The sequence below is a fragment of the Tetrao urogallus genome (assembly GCF_951394365.1).
Source record: "Tetrao urogallus genome assembly, chromosome: 4".
In the NCBI taxonomy this organism is placed as follows: Eukaryota; Metazoa; Chordata; class Aves; order Galliformes; family Phasianidae; genus Tetrao; species Tetrao urogallus.
In genome coordinates this window covers 733,129-749,199 of record NC_136817.1, presented here as the reverse complement: position 1 = coordinate 749,199, position 16,071 = coordinate 733,129, and the positions used below count along the sequence as shown (strand labels likewise).

The 16,071-nt window shown below is 38.2% G+C and overlaps 1 protein-coding gene across 4 annotated transcripts in view; it reads right to left on the bottom strand.

The window, feature by feature from the left end:
* Nucleotides 1-16,071, bottom strand: part of TRIM2 (tripartite motif containing 2) — a gene marked incomplete at its 3' end in the record, with an annotated part of 32,893 nt that overhangs the window by 12,892 nt on the left and 3,930 nt on the right. For 2 of the 4 annotated variants that reach the window (XM_079534906.1, XM_079534905.1), the window contains exons 3-5: nt 11,546-11,697; nt 10,676-10,856; nt 7,090-7,813 (exon numbers count right to left, since the gene is read on the bottom strand). In XM_079534906.1, coding sequence (XP_079391032.1) covers nt 7,090-7,813; nt 10,676-10,856; nt 11,546-11,697 — 1,057 coding nt within the window. The remainder of the gene's footprint in view (nt 1-7,089; nt 7,814-10,675; nt 10,857-11,545; nt 11,698-16,071) is intronic. The other 2 variants (XM_079534907.1, XM_079534908.1) reach the window with 2 other exon arrangements.

Genomic DNA, 16,071 nt, shown 5'->3' with positions numbered 1-16,071 from the left:
CGTGGCCTTCACAAAACAAGGCACCTTCACAATTTGCTTCTTGCTAGAGAAGGAAAATGTTTTATTCACAAGCTCTGGATTTTTTTTAAAAATATGGATTTTTGTTCAGGTGAGAAGGCGATGATGCAGTACATCGCAGGGAGCATACAGACAGAGACAAAGCCGAGAACCTGGATGGTTGACAAGTGTTCAATTCCTAAATCTCTTCTGTGAAGTCAAGAAATTGAGGGAAAAAAATGTATTAGTGATTGCTTTGAATGAGGCCTTTTCAAGACAGGTTTGCCATTCAGTTTTGCTATTCAGTTTTGATTTAGTCTGCAAAAGTTTTCTTAGAAAACCATGATGAAAAACTGTTTTTGAATGACTAGGACTTGATGCCAATGAAGACCAAAATCTGGTGACTGAATCTTTCCGCAGAGACTTTAGACTGTTCTTACAAAGCAATACATTCACACAGGTCTCATTTTTATCCAGAACAAATGAAACAGAGATTTATATAGAATCAAGGGGACTAATGGGATAAGAACCTACAAAAAGACAAGTGTTCACAAAAGTTCATTAAGTTTAAATGCCTTATTACTTAGCTGTTTGTTCTGGGACAGTCTGAGGACAGTCACAAATCAAACTGATGTGTTTAAAAGGTCAGCACTGAAGTTCTGATCCAAACTGCACATAGAGCACATTAACAGTATTCAAACTCCTGCTGTGTTCATAAAGAAGGCTCAGGGGTCTTTAGACAAGCTTGCAGTTACAATCTTCAACCACAAAATTACTCATAATGAATGATTTTTTTTTTAAAAAAAGATTCCACAAGCAGTTCATTCTGAGGCTTGCACGCAGAGCTATTTTACCATAGTTAAGTGTTTTCACAATAATTCACCATCTGTGTATCAGGCATTAATTGGTTTCAATATATGGTTTCAACTGAAAAGCTTGTACTTTATTTTAGTCAGTCTAAATATTCTGGAGTCCAATTATTAAAACTGCTCTGACTGTGCTTCCCAATATACAACATTCGTTAGCTCTAATTTGCACTTAACTTTCATCAGGGATGCACATGCTCTGAAAAATCCTTCTTTCTGAGTGTGGGGTGCATATTTTCTGTTGCTAGCTAGAAACAACATTTAACTCCTTGGCACTTGGTGCTGAGAAGTTTTCTTTGTTTCAAGACTTACCTTCCTGAACTCAGCACGCTTCCCTCTTTCTCAGCAAAGCAATTTTCAGTTTTGTAGCACAAGGAGAAACTACATGTTAAGCAAGTAGTGAATTACACACCAATTATGTTGCCCACACTTGAGCCATTTCTGTGTACTGTTTTATTGAGCAGTGCCTGATGGATGCATGCAGTTATTTTTCTTTCCACAATTTGCTAATGGTGAGTTTCCTTTTTGCCATTTAGCCAAAGAAAAGGGATGAAATGTGAGAAGCATTCCTTATACTACTGAGAGAAAAGGAAAAACACTTGTTAGAAAAGAGGAAGCATAAGCTAGAGCATCTGGAACCAACTAGCACAGCCATTTTGGAATGTATGCTCTTCCTCCTCAGAAAAATATTCATTTTTAACAGTAAGAGAGATCTATACAAAGAGTTGGCCAGAGTTTTCTTCACTGGGACTTCACAGAACCAAACGAAAAGAAAAAAAAAAAAGAAGAAGAAATCACCCAGGAATGCCATAGTCACATTTCATAGTAAGTTTTGGAACAGTACTTCATTAACAGTGTGCAGATGAAAATCAGCTCCGTGCACAGTACTCTTGTAAACAGCATTCTGCAGTTATTAAACCCATGACCATGACAGGTTCTGCACACCTCTGTACAGTCCCTTCCACAAGGGGACAAATCTCTCTGGAGAAAGATGAGGTCAGTGAAACACACCTGATGTCCTAAGTTAAGTTCAGGAAGAGAACAGGAAACTCTGAAGTTTCTAATTTGAATAACTCACTACACCAGTATCTCATGTGAGAGGAAATCTTATGGTAATGTATGTAAACACTCTGGAAAAGCAGGATCCTGCAACCATGTCTGTTACAACAAAGGATGACAGCTCCTCCCTTTTAAGCCAAGATTCCCTCCTTATAAACATACCTGCCTGAGAGATACATCAGCATCTTTTACTGCAAGATACCTCCCTTCTCTATCAAGGCAACCAATGCTTTGTCCTCCATTCTCTGGACAGTCACCCATTCCTCCTTAGCCTGGTGAGACATTTCATATGCACAGGGCTGGGGAGAGAGGACAATCTAGGGACCAAATCAGGGTCTGGGGTATTGCAGGGCTCCCCAGGAAGCCTGGCATGGAGATGAAAGCCTGAATCTTTTGTCTCTGTCTTCATCCAGACTCATCTCTCTCTTGTTCTGAGCTACTGCTTGGACACAACAGAACAAAAGACATTTTACTCCAACTTCTGCAGCAAGTTGTATGGGACTGGGAGAGGAGGGTTTTCAAAAGGTAAGGCCAAGCAGAGCAGTTAGGAAGCTGTGGAACAGTTCCTTTTATACTGTTTTTGTAAACAGCTCTCTAAATAAACAATCAGATTAGATTTATCCCTATCTAATTCCTTTGAGTATTATTCAGCTTACCCTGCACAAACCAATTAATTTAGCTTTGAAGATATGATTTCAACAAAAGGGCAGCCATTTTCAGCTCAAGACTATGCAGCACAACCAGAACACTTCACAATTTCAGTACAGGCCAGGTTGAATCTCATCAAGAAGAAGGAAAAAAAAAAAAAAAAAAAAAAAAAAAAAAAAAAAAAAAGACCTATTAAAATTACAGGAAACTTTAAAAATTATATCATGCAACTAAGTTTTGCTGTGTAAGTGCTGGCCATCTGGATGAACCTGTTGAACAATGTACATTCCTTATATTCATAGTAACAGAAGTGGTTTTGCTTTCTAAATTTCGCTGATATGGCTAATGATGTCTCTGCTTGCTAAACTAGACTTACCAGCTTCCTAAAACAGAAGCAGCATACCACCCCTCTCAATTAGAAAGGGATTGTCTTCAATGACACAAAAATCCTTCAGAAAGATTAGAGGTTAATGGGAGAGTTGAGAGGATGCAGTAGCCATAGCATATTGTATAGCTACCATTTCTTTCCTACCTACACCATCAAATAACTCTTCTGGGTCTGATCTCTGTATAACACTGAAAAAAAAAGATAAAACTGAACAGTATGGAAAGATCAACATATAGGCTGCACAAACAGGTATGACAGAGTTGTCTTCTTGTTTCCTGGCTTTGCTTTTTCTCAGAATGCCAACCAGCTACACTTATACATCCATTCTTTCTCCAATGCCCTTAGCCAGGCTGTAAGGTGGCTTGGGTAGGGAAAAGTAAGGAAGGAGTTAAGGGTATGGAAAGAGAAGAAGCTGTTTCCTGCTGAGTAGCTAGAATTCCTCTGGACCTTGCATACAAGGGAGCTAACTGCAGTTAGAAAATTTCACTCTTTTTTCAAGATGGTTACGCACAGAACCTATTTATGTTTTTGTAGTTGCTTAAAAAGTACATATTCATGGACAGCCCCATCTCTTTCAGACAGGAAAAATCACTACAGAGTGTCAGCAAGAGGTCTTTAGAGAAAATTTAATTATAAGTATGAGCCCTAGAAAGTTTAAACATTTCCCTAAAACCTACACACAGCTCACCATTTATTATTTGTCAAATTTAAGTCTAGCACCTCTGCTCCACCTAACTCTGCTTTGAATTTGCAGACTTTATCAGCCATAAATACATGACAGCTATTATTACACAGGCTTTGTTCATGAGTTCTCACAGAGTAAATTCACAGTCAGCCTCTTCTTCACTTTCAGCATTGATAACAGCCCAGATGACGACATTCATACCTAGTAAGGAAGCTGACAGAACGTACTGCTAAAGGTGCTTTTTCCCCCCTTAAAATTAGAGTGAGTTACTCATTAAATTTAGCTAAATTTAGATGCTCAGTTACATGCTGAACAGACAACTAAACACACTCTAAGGAAAAGAAAAATTGAACTTTCCAGCAGAGAGCCAATTCTCCATCTGGCTGAGCCTGATGCCAATTCCAGGCATAAATAAAGAAAGAGAAAATGCAGTTGAAGTGGGAAATGGCACCACTACTGCTAAGCAGTCAAAGAACTCAGTCATGAAAAGTGACAGAAAAAAAATACCAAGGCATGGCAGAGCTAGAGCACCAGATGGGGCTCTGGACAAGAGTAGCCACACATGCATGGCTCTTAATTCTCCTTTGGAGAACACGGCCAAGATTTACCAGGGAGGGTGGAAGTGCTGTTACCAAACATCCCTCACTTCTACTCAGCATAGGTCTAAGGCACATGAGCAGAGCAACAGAAGAGCTTTTCCTCTCACTTCAATGCTTTCTACCCCTTGCAGTAGAAGCAAACACCATATGCAAAAATTATTTTCTAGAAATCACAAACAGGTTTTGTTTGCACAGACTTACTACATGCCACAAAGATAGATTTTTTTGCTTGCAAGTTAGATCTAGACGATCTTGAAAGTCCCTTCCAATGCAAGCCATTCTACGATTCCATGCTTTCATTAATGTACTAAGTTCAGCAGGCTGAAACATTCAGAACATGAGAACTGCATGGACACACTCTTAAAGATCATGCCTGGTTTTTGTTGAGGATGTAAATAACTGAAAGAAGAGGAAGCAAGAAATGCTCTGTCCTTTTAATTAATGCATTACACAACTGTACGAATGTGCAGTCAATATCCTGAGGTTTAAAAAGTCTGAACAGAACCATACGTCATTTTAAAAGCAATGAATATTATGGAATTGGCAAATGATACAATGCCTAGTTCCCCATGAATGAAAACATTTATCTGCACTAACACTGTGTTCAAGTTGATATTCACACAAGAATGATCTTCTGCTAGGAGCTGATTGATTAAGGTCTGCATAAAAGCCCATATTTCAACGTACATACAATAGCACGCTCCATATACTCGGATGCCATAGGAATGTTACAGTATGATTCTCCAGCACAGCCATATGTACCTCTGGAACCCAAGTGCAGGTTTTATCTTCTGTAGTTTTAAACAAAAATCCACATTTGGCCAGGGCTATCAGAGGAATTCAACAATGGGATCCAAACAGATACACAGTTGTGCTGGAAAAGAGCAATAAACTTCATTTTGCATAACTTCATCAACAAATGAACCAAACCTCAAGTGTCCTGAGTAATTAGAAACTGGAGCCAAACAAATCTTAAATTCCTGAAGACACTCCCTGCACAAATGTCAGAAGTTCTAGTTTATTAAGCACACAGATTTTGGAAGAGTGTGAAAAAGCTAGAGCATTACAGCTACAACTCCTTAGAGACTTTTCAGATGATGCATATATAATCCCACAGGAACATCTCTATCTAGGATCATTTTGTGAAATGAGAAGCCAAGAACAAAATGCGGAGTGAGATTAAGCGTTATTCTCAGTTCAGTTTTTCAATAACATCTCAAATGTGGAAAATCTTGAGGGCTGTCCTCGAGGAAAAGCTGTGAGATATGTGCAGCTGTAGCTCTTTTTTTCTTTGAAGAATGAGAGGACACAGAAAGACAGGGAAAAGGAAGGAAAAAAAAGCTCCAAAATAAAGCACACAGTCATGATTGCATCACAATGAAAAGGCACCACACTTTTCAGAAAATATTCACAACTGTATTAGAGTTCATGGTGTAGTAGAGAGAATCATTAAAACAATAGCAACCAACTGGAGCCATAGCACTATTTGGCAGTTAGGTTAGAAGCTGATACTAGAAACAAGGGATACAGAAGTAGAAATCACAACCTGAAATCATGTTAGGCCATACTGAAAGCTTTATAATAACAATGCTAAAAGTTTTAAAATTATTTCAGGACTTTAAATCTGCTCATCCAACCTAGCATATGCTCTATCGTATGATGTGGCACAACCACTTCCAGAAGAGATCAAAGAAATGTTTTCTTTCAGGCAGGGTTCAGGCATCATCCTAAACTCGTTTTACCTTGTCTCAAAACAAAGTGCCCAGAAAATCTCAGAAACTTCTATACATACTCTCTGTAGCTCTTAACCAGCATTATCAGTGAAATCATATTTGGGAAAAGCCACAGGTCTCTTTCCATTCCTGCAGGAGTCCAGACCTGATTACTCTGCCTCTGTGCAAGGTTTTTTTCCTTAACAACTCATCAATAGGTTTTGTGATCGTAACACCCTCCTGCTAGAGGCAAAGCAATGTTGGGTATTAAATTAACAAAAGGCACCTACCAGCTTTGGACAACCAAGTGCCGTTATTGTTGAGGAGGCTCTGCTCAAGCTGAAGCTACTTTTTTGATAAGTGCTCAAATGTGATATACAGACTTGTACAATACCGGAAATCAACTTCGTTTTCTTCTTTAGTTGTGCAAAGTGAAAAGTTGTTGTTGCTGTTTTTAACTATATAAGTTAACTATTTGTATAACATATAAATTATGGTAGCTTAAAAATAGATTACCCCAAAAGAGCTGAAAGAAAATCAGAATAAATAGCATCTATATTTTACAAGCCATTAGAAACCCACAAACTTCGAGATACTACCACATTATATGAAGGAGGAAACATGTTTAGATAGCGGGAAAAAATACAAGACACTTTTAAAGAAACAAACAACAAATAAAGGAAATCATAGTTTTGTCCTATGCTGACATCAAGGAATAACTATGTTTGATCATAGGTTTTAACATGTAGATCCTGGTTAATTAATTAGATTAACGTCTAGGGCAGTCATTTTAGAGACAGAATCCTCCTACTTTGTCTCTTGCCATACAATTTTTAAAAGTAGTAGTTCAATACAAATCTGCAGCATTGGTCTTGTTATTCTGCCATGTAAAATCTTTTATGATAATCAGATGTATGCATTTCTCAACCCCAATTCTAACTAAATATTTGCCAGTAGAAAGTCTGAAACATGTGCTTTTAAAATGTATATGTGTAATAATTAAGAGGCCTAGAAGTATTATCAGGTTGCTCTACTTAGAACCTTAGTCTTAAAATAATTTTACACTGGGAAATTTTCATCCAATTTCCCTGAATTGCTTTAGCTTATGGCAGTAGTTAGCAGAGAAGTCACCTACCTACTCTGAAGATCAAATCATCTTCAATGGGATTCTCTTTTCTTTTTCCAGTGCTGTACATGCTTGCAGGTCTTTTCACAGCTTTCTGCTTCACATGACCACTGCCAGGAGATTTAACACGTCTCTTAACCCCCTCAGTGGTAGGGGATACGTCTGCCGATCTGACCACTTTCAGTTTAAATGGGCTGCCCTTGATGTGTTGATCGTAAAGTCTCAGTGACAATGTGAAATCCCCTTCTTTCTGAACAGTATACAAAAATTCGTAAGTGCCATTTTTATTGTCAAGTATTTCTCCATCTGCTACACTTCCATCAGGCGTGCTCAGCTCAGCAGTGAGGTAAGCGTTCCCGGACTTACAGAGCTCCCCATCTTTGTCCTTGGTGGTGATGGTGACGGACATGGGCTGTCCGATCACAGTCTGCCGCAGTCCCTCACCTGTGGCAACTGTTTCAGAGGCAACAGCATTGGTGGTTAAAATAGTGCCCAAATTGTGAATGGACTTTTTCAGGCCTTCCGTTTCCACTATGAAGTCCAACTGATCGTTTTCACGGGGCTGCAAGGGGAAATCCCGCTCAGCCAGTTCATTCAGCTTGTCACTCATCTGCTTCTTCACCAACAGCACTTCAGTTTCGGTGCCATGGTTGAGGGCCTGGGCTGTAAAGTTGCTGCAACTTTTAATGCTCTCTTGTCCTTCAAGCAAGGTATCCAGCTGGGTTTGGAGAACCTGCATGCATTGCCAAACACCACATCAGCATCACATGGCAGGATTTATGCTAGCAACATTAGCATGCTTCACCCCTGAAGGCCTTTATAGAAATACCATTTATAGTACTTTAAAGTTTTGTGGAATTTTTTTAAGTCTCATTGTAGAAAACATACCATATTGACTCGCTACAAATTCTTGGAATATCACACTGCAACAGAAAACAATGTACCCCATTTGGATCACCACGGCTTTACACATCCGCTGCCTCAGTAGGTTGAATTATTTCCTCACTTTCTTCATTTTCTTTTTTTTAATTTGTAAATAAACATAGAATTTTAAGCATCCTTCCATCTAGCCCTCACAGTTAATGAGATAGTTACTGAAAAGCAAGCTGTAATGTGTGTACCTGCAGAGAGATTTTCAGTCATCAGGCCCATCAATAAGGGAGGCTATAAGAAGAGTTTCATAAAATTATCTCTTCAGGGCCAGGAGAAACTTTGGGTTACTCCTCTTTGGGGAAGAATATGAAGGTATTGTGTTGGGGATACTGGAAAGAGTTGGATGGAGTATCCTGCAATTTTGATGGGCAGCAAGTAGCTACTCTATATTCAAGACTGAAAAAGAGCTTCCATTATAGGCTCAGTTCTGGCCCTCAGTCTAAAATCCTTAGAGCAGTACTGACATCAAAACTGTGAGGCATGGGCTGGGAACAAGATTAAAATTTCCTAAAACTGGTTTCGCAGTGAATTAGAAAAATGATCCTTGAATTATAGCAGCCTAACGGAGAAACTCATGGGAGTTTGGAAAGCTCAAACATTCCATTTGCTCCCACATCTTTAAAGAGAAAGTCCCCAAAAAGTACTCAGTCATACATATGGTATGTTTTTCCTACTGAGAAGAACTAGGGCACAAACATTACTGCTAATCACAGAAGTTGTTTTGTTGACTGCTACTGTCAAGTAAGCATTTTTGAAATAATTCAGTTGTTCTAATTAAACTTGGAAACTGTTGGCTGTATTACTGTGAGACACTCTTCCCTTGCTGATGAACACTGTGCTATAATGCTGTGTTCTTAAGGGCATTTTACTTCTGATTTGCATAAAACTATCTGTTTTTCTCTACTTACTGGAGAAAAAAGTCTGACAAATTATTCATATGAAGGAGTGATAACAGTGTGAAATCTACTGCAAGCAAAAGAAAGTAGGCTGATTTAAACACTTCACTAAGTTTCAAGTTATCTGTTTCTCTAGACACCTGAAAACATCTCAGGACTCATTTCAAGGCATTTCCAGTCTGCCTTGTCTTTACTCCAGAACATAAATAACTAGTTGAACAGATAGCATGACTACTAAAGTCCCAGGATGATAAAAGTCCATACACTCGGGATAAACCACAGAGCACGAAGGAAGATGATTTGCGGCTACATTTTACAACAACTATACTCTTAGTATTGTTTTCTTTCATTACAGACACAGAAAATATTCAGTCCTACCATAACTAATATTTAAGATGTGTTTACTGCATTTTACATGAGGCCTCTCTCAGTTCATTTGAAACCAAAGCTGAGTGGGAAATATTTGGGTTTGTAACATTTTGCAGGCTCTCTACTCACTCAAAAACAAAAATTTATTCTAATCACTCTTTCTGTACTAACAGGAAATACCTCTTTTAGTGCTTATGTACAACTTCATAAAACTTTGGTTCTCTACATTAAAAAGTCAAATGTGCCCTTAAACAACCATATGATAATTTAACATTGTATACCACCTTTTGTAAGTTTTGTACACACAGTTGACTATATTTTCTTGCTGAGAAAATAAAGTTTTGGGACATCTTAGATTTGTTTGGATGAACTTAAGATATAAGTCCAAATTTTTTATGCTAAAAAACCTCCTCAGCAGCTCCTTAGCTTTAGTGATGAGTAAATTCTGTGCCCCGAGGATTCTGGACTCCCTGCATCCCTGAAAGCACACCACTTGTCTATGTATTAGAATTCTGCAATTTTCACCAGCCCAGCCCATCCTAACAACCTAGCTTGTTCCAGATCCTGAAATACATCTCTCTTCAGCTTCAAACACCTGGTGATGTTGAAACTGATAGTAATCACAGAGAATGTCCAAAGATGTCATTACTATCAGGCATTCTGAGGAGAGATATCTTCCTTTTACATAAAACAGCCAACTGATGCCCAGGAAGACAAAGTCTTCAATTTGAGTATTTCAGACTTATTCCTCAGTAAAAGCTCTTTCCATCACGGTACAGGCTTCTCTCTGAAAAAGGGGCAAATTTCTGTTTTTTTTTTTCCTCTGAAACTTAGTCCACAATACAGGGGAAAAATGCAAGATTCAATCACCCACATAGAAAGTTAAAGAACACAACTCTGAAATCTGTTGCTCTCTGCATTCCACTTAGAAAATGAGATGCCTCTGCACTCCATACATTTCAATCCCTGAATTCTAGGGTGAAATACCTTATCAAGTATTTGAAAGGAACCTTGCCTGGTTCCTTCAGGGAAAAATTACTCATGGGAGAAGATACACAGGACTGTCATGGAGCTGTAACCCAATGATCCAGACTTGACTTTGGTGTTCCCTTATTGGCATCTGCACATAAAACATGTGGGCCTTAAGCAGACTCCTGCTTAGCGTGCTGGCTATTTTAGATCCTCACATATCATACACACAGGGTTAGCTGCCTATAAAGTCTAGATTCCATTTTGGAGGCTGGGCACCTACAAGCAAGGTTGTGCAACACTTGATTTCAGGAAGACAACATTCTCAAGATCCCAGACACAGCTTGTCAAACTGGCATCCTGAATCATTTGTAAAAACTGGCTGATTAAATTAATAGTTATTCATTAAAACAAAACATGCATCTTACTTTGTGTTTAAGGCCATAATTCACTTCCAGTTCCATAAGCAGCACACTCTTTCGTACATTTAAAGTCTTCTGGAGTTCATCAAAAGTGGAATGAATGTCATCTACGATGCTAGCCTTTTGGTTGGTTAACTGGTGTATGATTTCAGATATAAAATGAAGTGCTGAGTCGATCTCTGGAAGCCTGAGGGAGGGATTAAATTACAAAGACTGCTGTTTCAAAAGTCATCAAACAATGGCCCTTGCCCTGAAATTTTTGATGAAATGAACTTATCACCAGTCTGTCTTTAAACTCCCCCACTTCACAGAAGCAAGTTCATTCCTTTTATAACCACACAGTTATAATTTTAGTCTGATAAAATAAGGCTAAGCTAGGGCCCTCACATGTGGAAATCCTTTGGACTTCAGGAAGTTTCAGCAGGGAGGCCTTGGATTTTCTCTTGTTTATGCAGATGTATTTACTAATAATGAGGAATCAGACCTACAACTTTTTTAAAAATATCTTCTTACAGAGTAAAGTCTGTGCTGTATTCTAAGCATACAGTAGAACTTCTTTATTATGAAAATAATGATGAGCTAGTTCTTTTCTCCATAACATTTTATTCTCTCTCTTTGGAGAACACTTGAATTTCTAATGGCTTCTGTTTTGCAAAAGACTGATAGGAATCTTTAGATCTTTCCTCTAATCCCTCAATGCATCATACTCAATGGTATGGTACACTCAATATTTTTTCTTTTTTTGCACAATCCTCACTACCTCTATTCTTTAAGAAAAGGTCCATGGCACAAGCACATTAAAACATCTACTGAGAGTAAGAGAGGAAGCTGGTAGCAAAAATGAAAGCAGAAAAACAGTCAGGGGAGACTCCATACCGTTTGTTGACAGAATCCAACTGAACTTGAAGAGAAGCTTTGTGTTGCTCTACCACATCCTTGAGTGGTACTGTGGGATGCTCTGCATGTTCTCCCTCTGTACACTCCCTGCACATGGCTGTCTCACAAGACCGGCAGTAAAACTCCATCACCTGAAAAAATGCACAATTCTAGATTAAAACACAGCTGCAGCAGTAAAATCAGTTCAAAGCACATCTTTCTGGGTCTTAAACTCATGTTATTATCTAAGCTCTTAGCTTATGGTTTAAAAAGAAACAAACTTTCTGCTATGTTTGATGTCAATAATCTACGACTTAAAAGATATCTGTTATTCATATGTATTTCCTACCAAAACACTCTTTAAAATGCATTTTATTCTGTTGGAAAACATAAATCAGTAACGCAGGAAACAACATCAGACCTCAAGGCTAGCTCTAGCATTGTCTTTATACAATACTATGTTCTGGTCTCTTTATTTCTCCACAAAATATCAGGGAACTCAGGTCCCCTCATGAATTCAAACCTCAGTCTCCATAAGGGACTGCCAAAGAAAATGTAATCTTCAGCTGTTTTTTCCTAACAGGGTCACCTGTGCAACACAAACACAATCGAGATTACCAAACACCATGTTTATTTGTACAGAAAAGCATCTTCAATGAACCACTGTGCTGTAAGGGGAAAGATCCATACCCTATTACTAACCCCTGAAAACCATCAAAACCCTATATCTAAGATTGTAATTAGAATTCTGATCTACAATTGGAACAGAAGATTGTGACAGAAAAGTCTGTGCCCGAAACCATATGCTAGTCCAATTAATGCACAAATATGCAATTTCAGCATGAGAATTCTTTTACAACTAGAAACTTCTTGAACACAAAGTATTTTAGGCCTATTTCAGAGCGTGTAAGGAATCTTGTTATTTGCTTCAAAGAAAGCAATTGTCAGCTATCTTGCATTCAGAACATAGCATCAGAATCTCCAATAATTTGGTTGATACTTTTGGCATTCAGACCTCACACTATGAGAGGTGTGCTGGAGATGTTGGTTGACATTAGGTGGCTGCACTGGTAGAGTAGAACCAGCTGTTTTCAGGTGAGCAGAGGGACCTGTAACAGCTCTGTGCAACGGAGCTGGTTCTTCTCGTCTTGAGAATTAGGAGGGTGAACGAAGAACTACCATTTGCATATGGCTTATTAGCATTAATGGATTTTTTCTTATCAAAGCTCCTTTCCCTCATATTCCCATTCTTCTGTCTTATCACAGTTCACAAGATATGAAATGCACATGCAGTGAGGGGTTAGTTATTTGATGGTCACTTGAGTAAGCCATTTTAGAGACAAAGTAAAAACTGTCCTAAATAAACTGGATAAGATAGAATGCATCAGCAAGAAAAAGAACATGTAGATCTAAACAGTAGCAACTCCTATCAACACACTCCACTAACTCTGAACTTAGGAGTCTTACAGTACCACATCTTCCAAATCCTGGCAGTGACTTTGGTAGGCTTTAATATATGGTACTGTCTCACAGTGCATAGAGGAAGTCAGTTAAACACAATTTTTGATTTAAATTCTTTACAAAGGCTTCAAAAATTTGGAAAATAAAATGTTGATTATTAGGAAGCTAAGTATTTTTATATGGCCGTAAGTGTTCATTTATTTTAAATCTGTGTCAGAAGTTCATCCTTTTGCCTCTTCACAGCTCATGTACAGGACACTTTAACAAGCTCCCTACTTGTTCAATATTTGTTGTTTTTGGACACAATGAAAGAATAATGCAGTACTTCTGTTTCCTATTAAATATTTTGTAACAAGCATCATTACATTTACAGCAACATACATTCAAGTGCTAGAGAAACAGAAGACAAAATGGATTAGCATGCAGACCACAAAGAGTTAAGACATATGTCTGCACACAAAAACGGTAGTCTTTGTCTCAGCCGCATTCAAAATGGTGTGAGTGAAATGATTCCCATTTCCCATGAAAGTTTTTGGATTGTGCCATAGTTGAAGGAGAAAGAAAAGCTATTATTAATATGATGCAGGCTTGAAGTTTTTTGATAAGTTGATTCCCTATGATTTTTTCAAGCATTTCTTAATCAACTAAGATTCTTTTTTCATAATTTCTACATACAGACAGACACATACTGCTAGCTTTCGTTCTCTCCCCTCCATTCCCAACATCAGCCTCATATTTTGTGACATTCCCTGCAAGTTGCTCACGTTAACAGGTTTGTTGTCAGAAAAAAATCTTTGCCTGAACTCTCTTTCCCAAGTGGATGGGAGCTCTAGGGTAGGCATGGTGTCCAACACTGGTTTCCACTATGATTCTACAGAAGTCATGAAACAAATCAATGAAAACATTCCCACTAGCTGTAATGGAACATAAGTTAATACCCACTGTGTTCTGAAATCCCATTTACTGACTACATGCTAAACCAGAACAGGATTCTTCAGAACCAAGTTCTAATTAGAGACCCATGCATGTCTTCTCCACTGTAATTTAACTGAATTTACAGGTTGTTTTTTTTTTCATTTGCGTAATCAGTGCTGCACATACTTCTAAAATGGATTTCACAAATCCAAAGCACATTAATTCCAGCCCTTCAAAGCGCAAGTCTCAAGAAAAGACTCTCAGCAATCATAAGCCTCATTTATCCAAAATAACATTTGAATAATCGTGTTGTTCGTCTACTGCTTTGGATTTGTTTGAATTAAAATAGTAGCCCAGAGTAAAAAGGAGCTATTTGCTCTTTGCCAGCCCTCTTTCTGATCTCTCACACACACTTGGTTCCTATCTCACAGTGCCAGTGCGTGTATTACATTTGCATGCTTTGGCTCTTAGAAGAATACAAGTCTGGATTACCCACGGACTCCTCACTGACTATTTGGTGAAATTTAGGAAAGCCCAGGTTCTAAGTCTTTGCTTTTGCCTATCTGTGCAGTAAACCTGAAAGCTTTAAGCAGATTTAAAAGAAAAGTTCTGTAAAACTGTCATGACTTAAATAGCATGCTTACATGCAAGCAAACCATCCCAAATCCCTTGTAGATCTTTCCAATTTAATCAAATGTTATTATATCAAAGTAACAGTACTGCTTCCTAACTGTATTTCTGTTTCTAGTCAGGGAGAAAAACATTTTGCCAGCATTTAGCTCAGTTTATCAGTTCTACTGCTCACTGAAGGTAAACTCTGATATTTGACTTTTCATTTAATCTCAAAGTCACACTGAATATTATTTACAGAGTACAAAAAAACACCCCAAACAACACTAGATTTGAATGTCACAAATAAGTGAGATATTAAGAAGTACAGAAGCAAGGAGGAAAGAAAAGGTTTAAAAGGAATCTTATGAAGAGACTTCAGAATATGAAGGATAGGTGATTCCTCATTTTTCTAGTAGTACACAGGTAGCAAGTAACAATATTGTGTCAATACATCAAGCTATTATCTGATATCTCGAGAAAAAAAGCTAGCCGGATAAGACATGCACTTCTGTTAAAAAGCATTTAATTTAGCATTGAATATGCTCTCTTGTTGTACTCTATAAACAGAAAATAAATTGCACTCATAGAAGTGTGGATCTTAGGATCTAAGCTATGTTTCACTTTGAGTTCAGATAAAAGAAGAAAAAAAAACAAACAACAGGAGCTGTAGGTGTTCAGTAACTGAGAATAAAGCTGATGTTATTTCCATGGGAAGACAGAAGATAAAAATCTTCTCTTAGGTTCAGAAGTTCCATTGCATATGTGCCCTACTACCCCAATTTCACAAAGATGTGCTATTGTGCTCTGTGTTGGGTGAATGAGGAAGTATTGGTTTATAGTTCAAGCACAGGAAATCATTACGTTAAGGTATTACAAGCTGAGTTTCGTTCGTCATAAGCACACACACAAATGTGCCACAACAGGGTGAGAGGATGTGCACAGAAGGACTAGGATGTGCACACAAGGATGGAAAACAGTAGCGGTGTCCAGGAGACCAACTGGAAGGGAAAGTACCTAATTTACAGGGCCTCAGGAAGGCCAAGACAGAAGCAGATAGGAAAGTCAATGTGAAAATAACTGCATCAGTTCACAGAGGTTTAAAGCCAGCATGGCTAGAGAGACTGAAAAAGCTCGTTTAAACACAAACTTATTTCTAAACTAACAAAAAGAAAATCTAGCAGTATTTAAATAAAATATACTTGCAGATTTTTCCTTTGATAGTAAAAACGCAATGGATCTGACTCTACACTACATATAATTATACCCAAAGCAATTAAAAAAATGAATGGAGACATCAGTGCAGAATGACTGTCTGTTCTTTGCACGCATTCTTGTCCAGCTACCATCTCAGTCCCCGTCACCCAATCTCCAAAGTCACCTGCACAGTTGCTGGCAGCCAGGCACTTACTCCTTGACATATAGTGTCCTCATGCTGTGTACCTGTGAAGGCAGGAAAAGCCCATGTCTTCAGCCAGTCTGAGGGCCCCCAACCTCAATCAGTTTTCCTACAAACTTAGCTCCTCTTATCACAAGGAGGA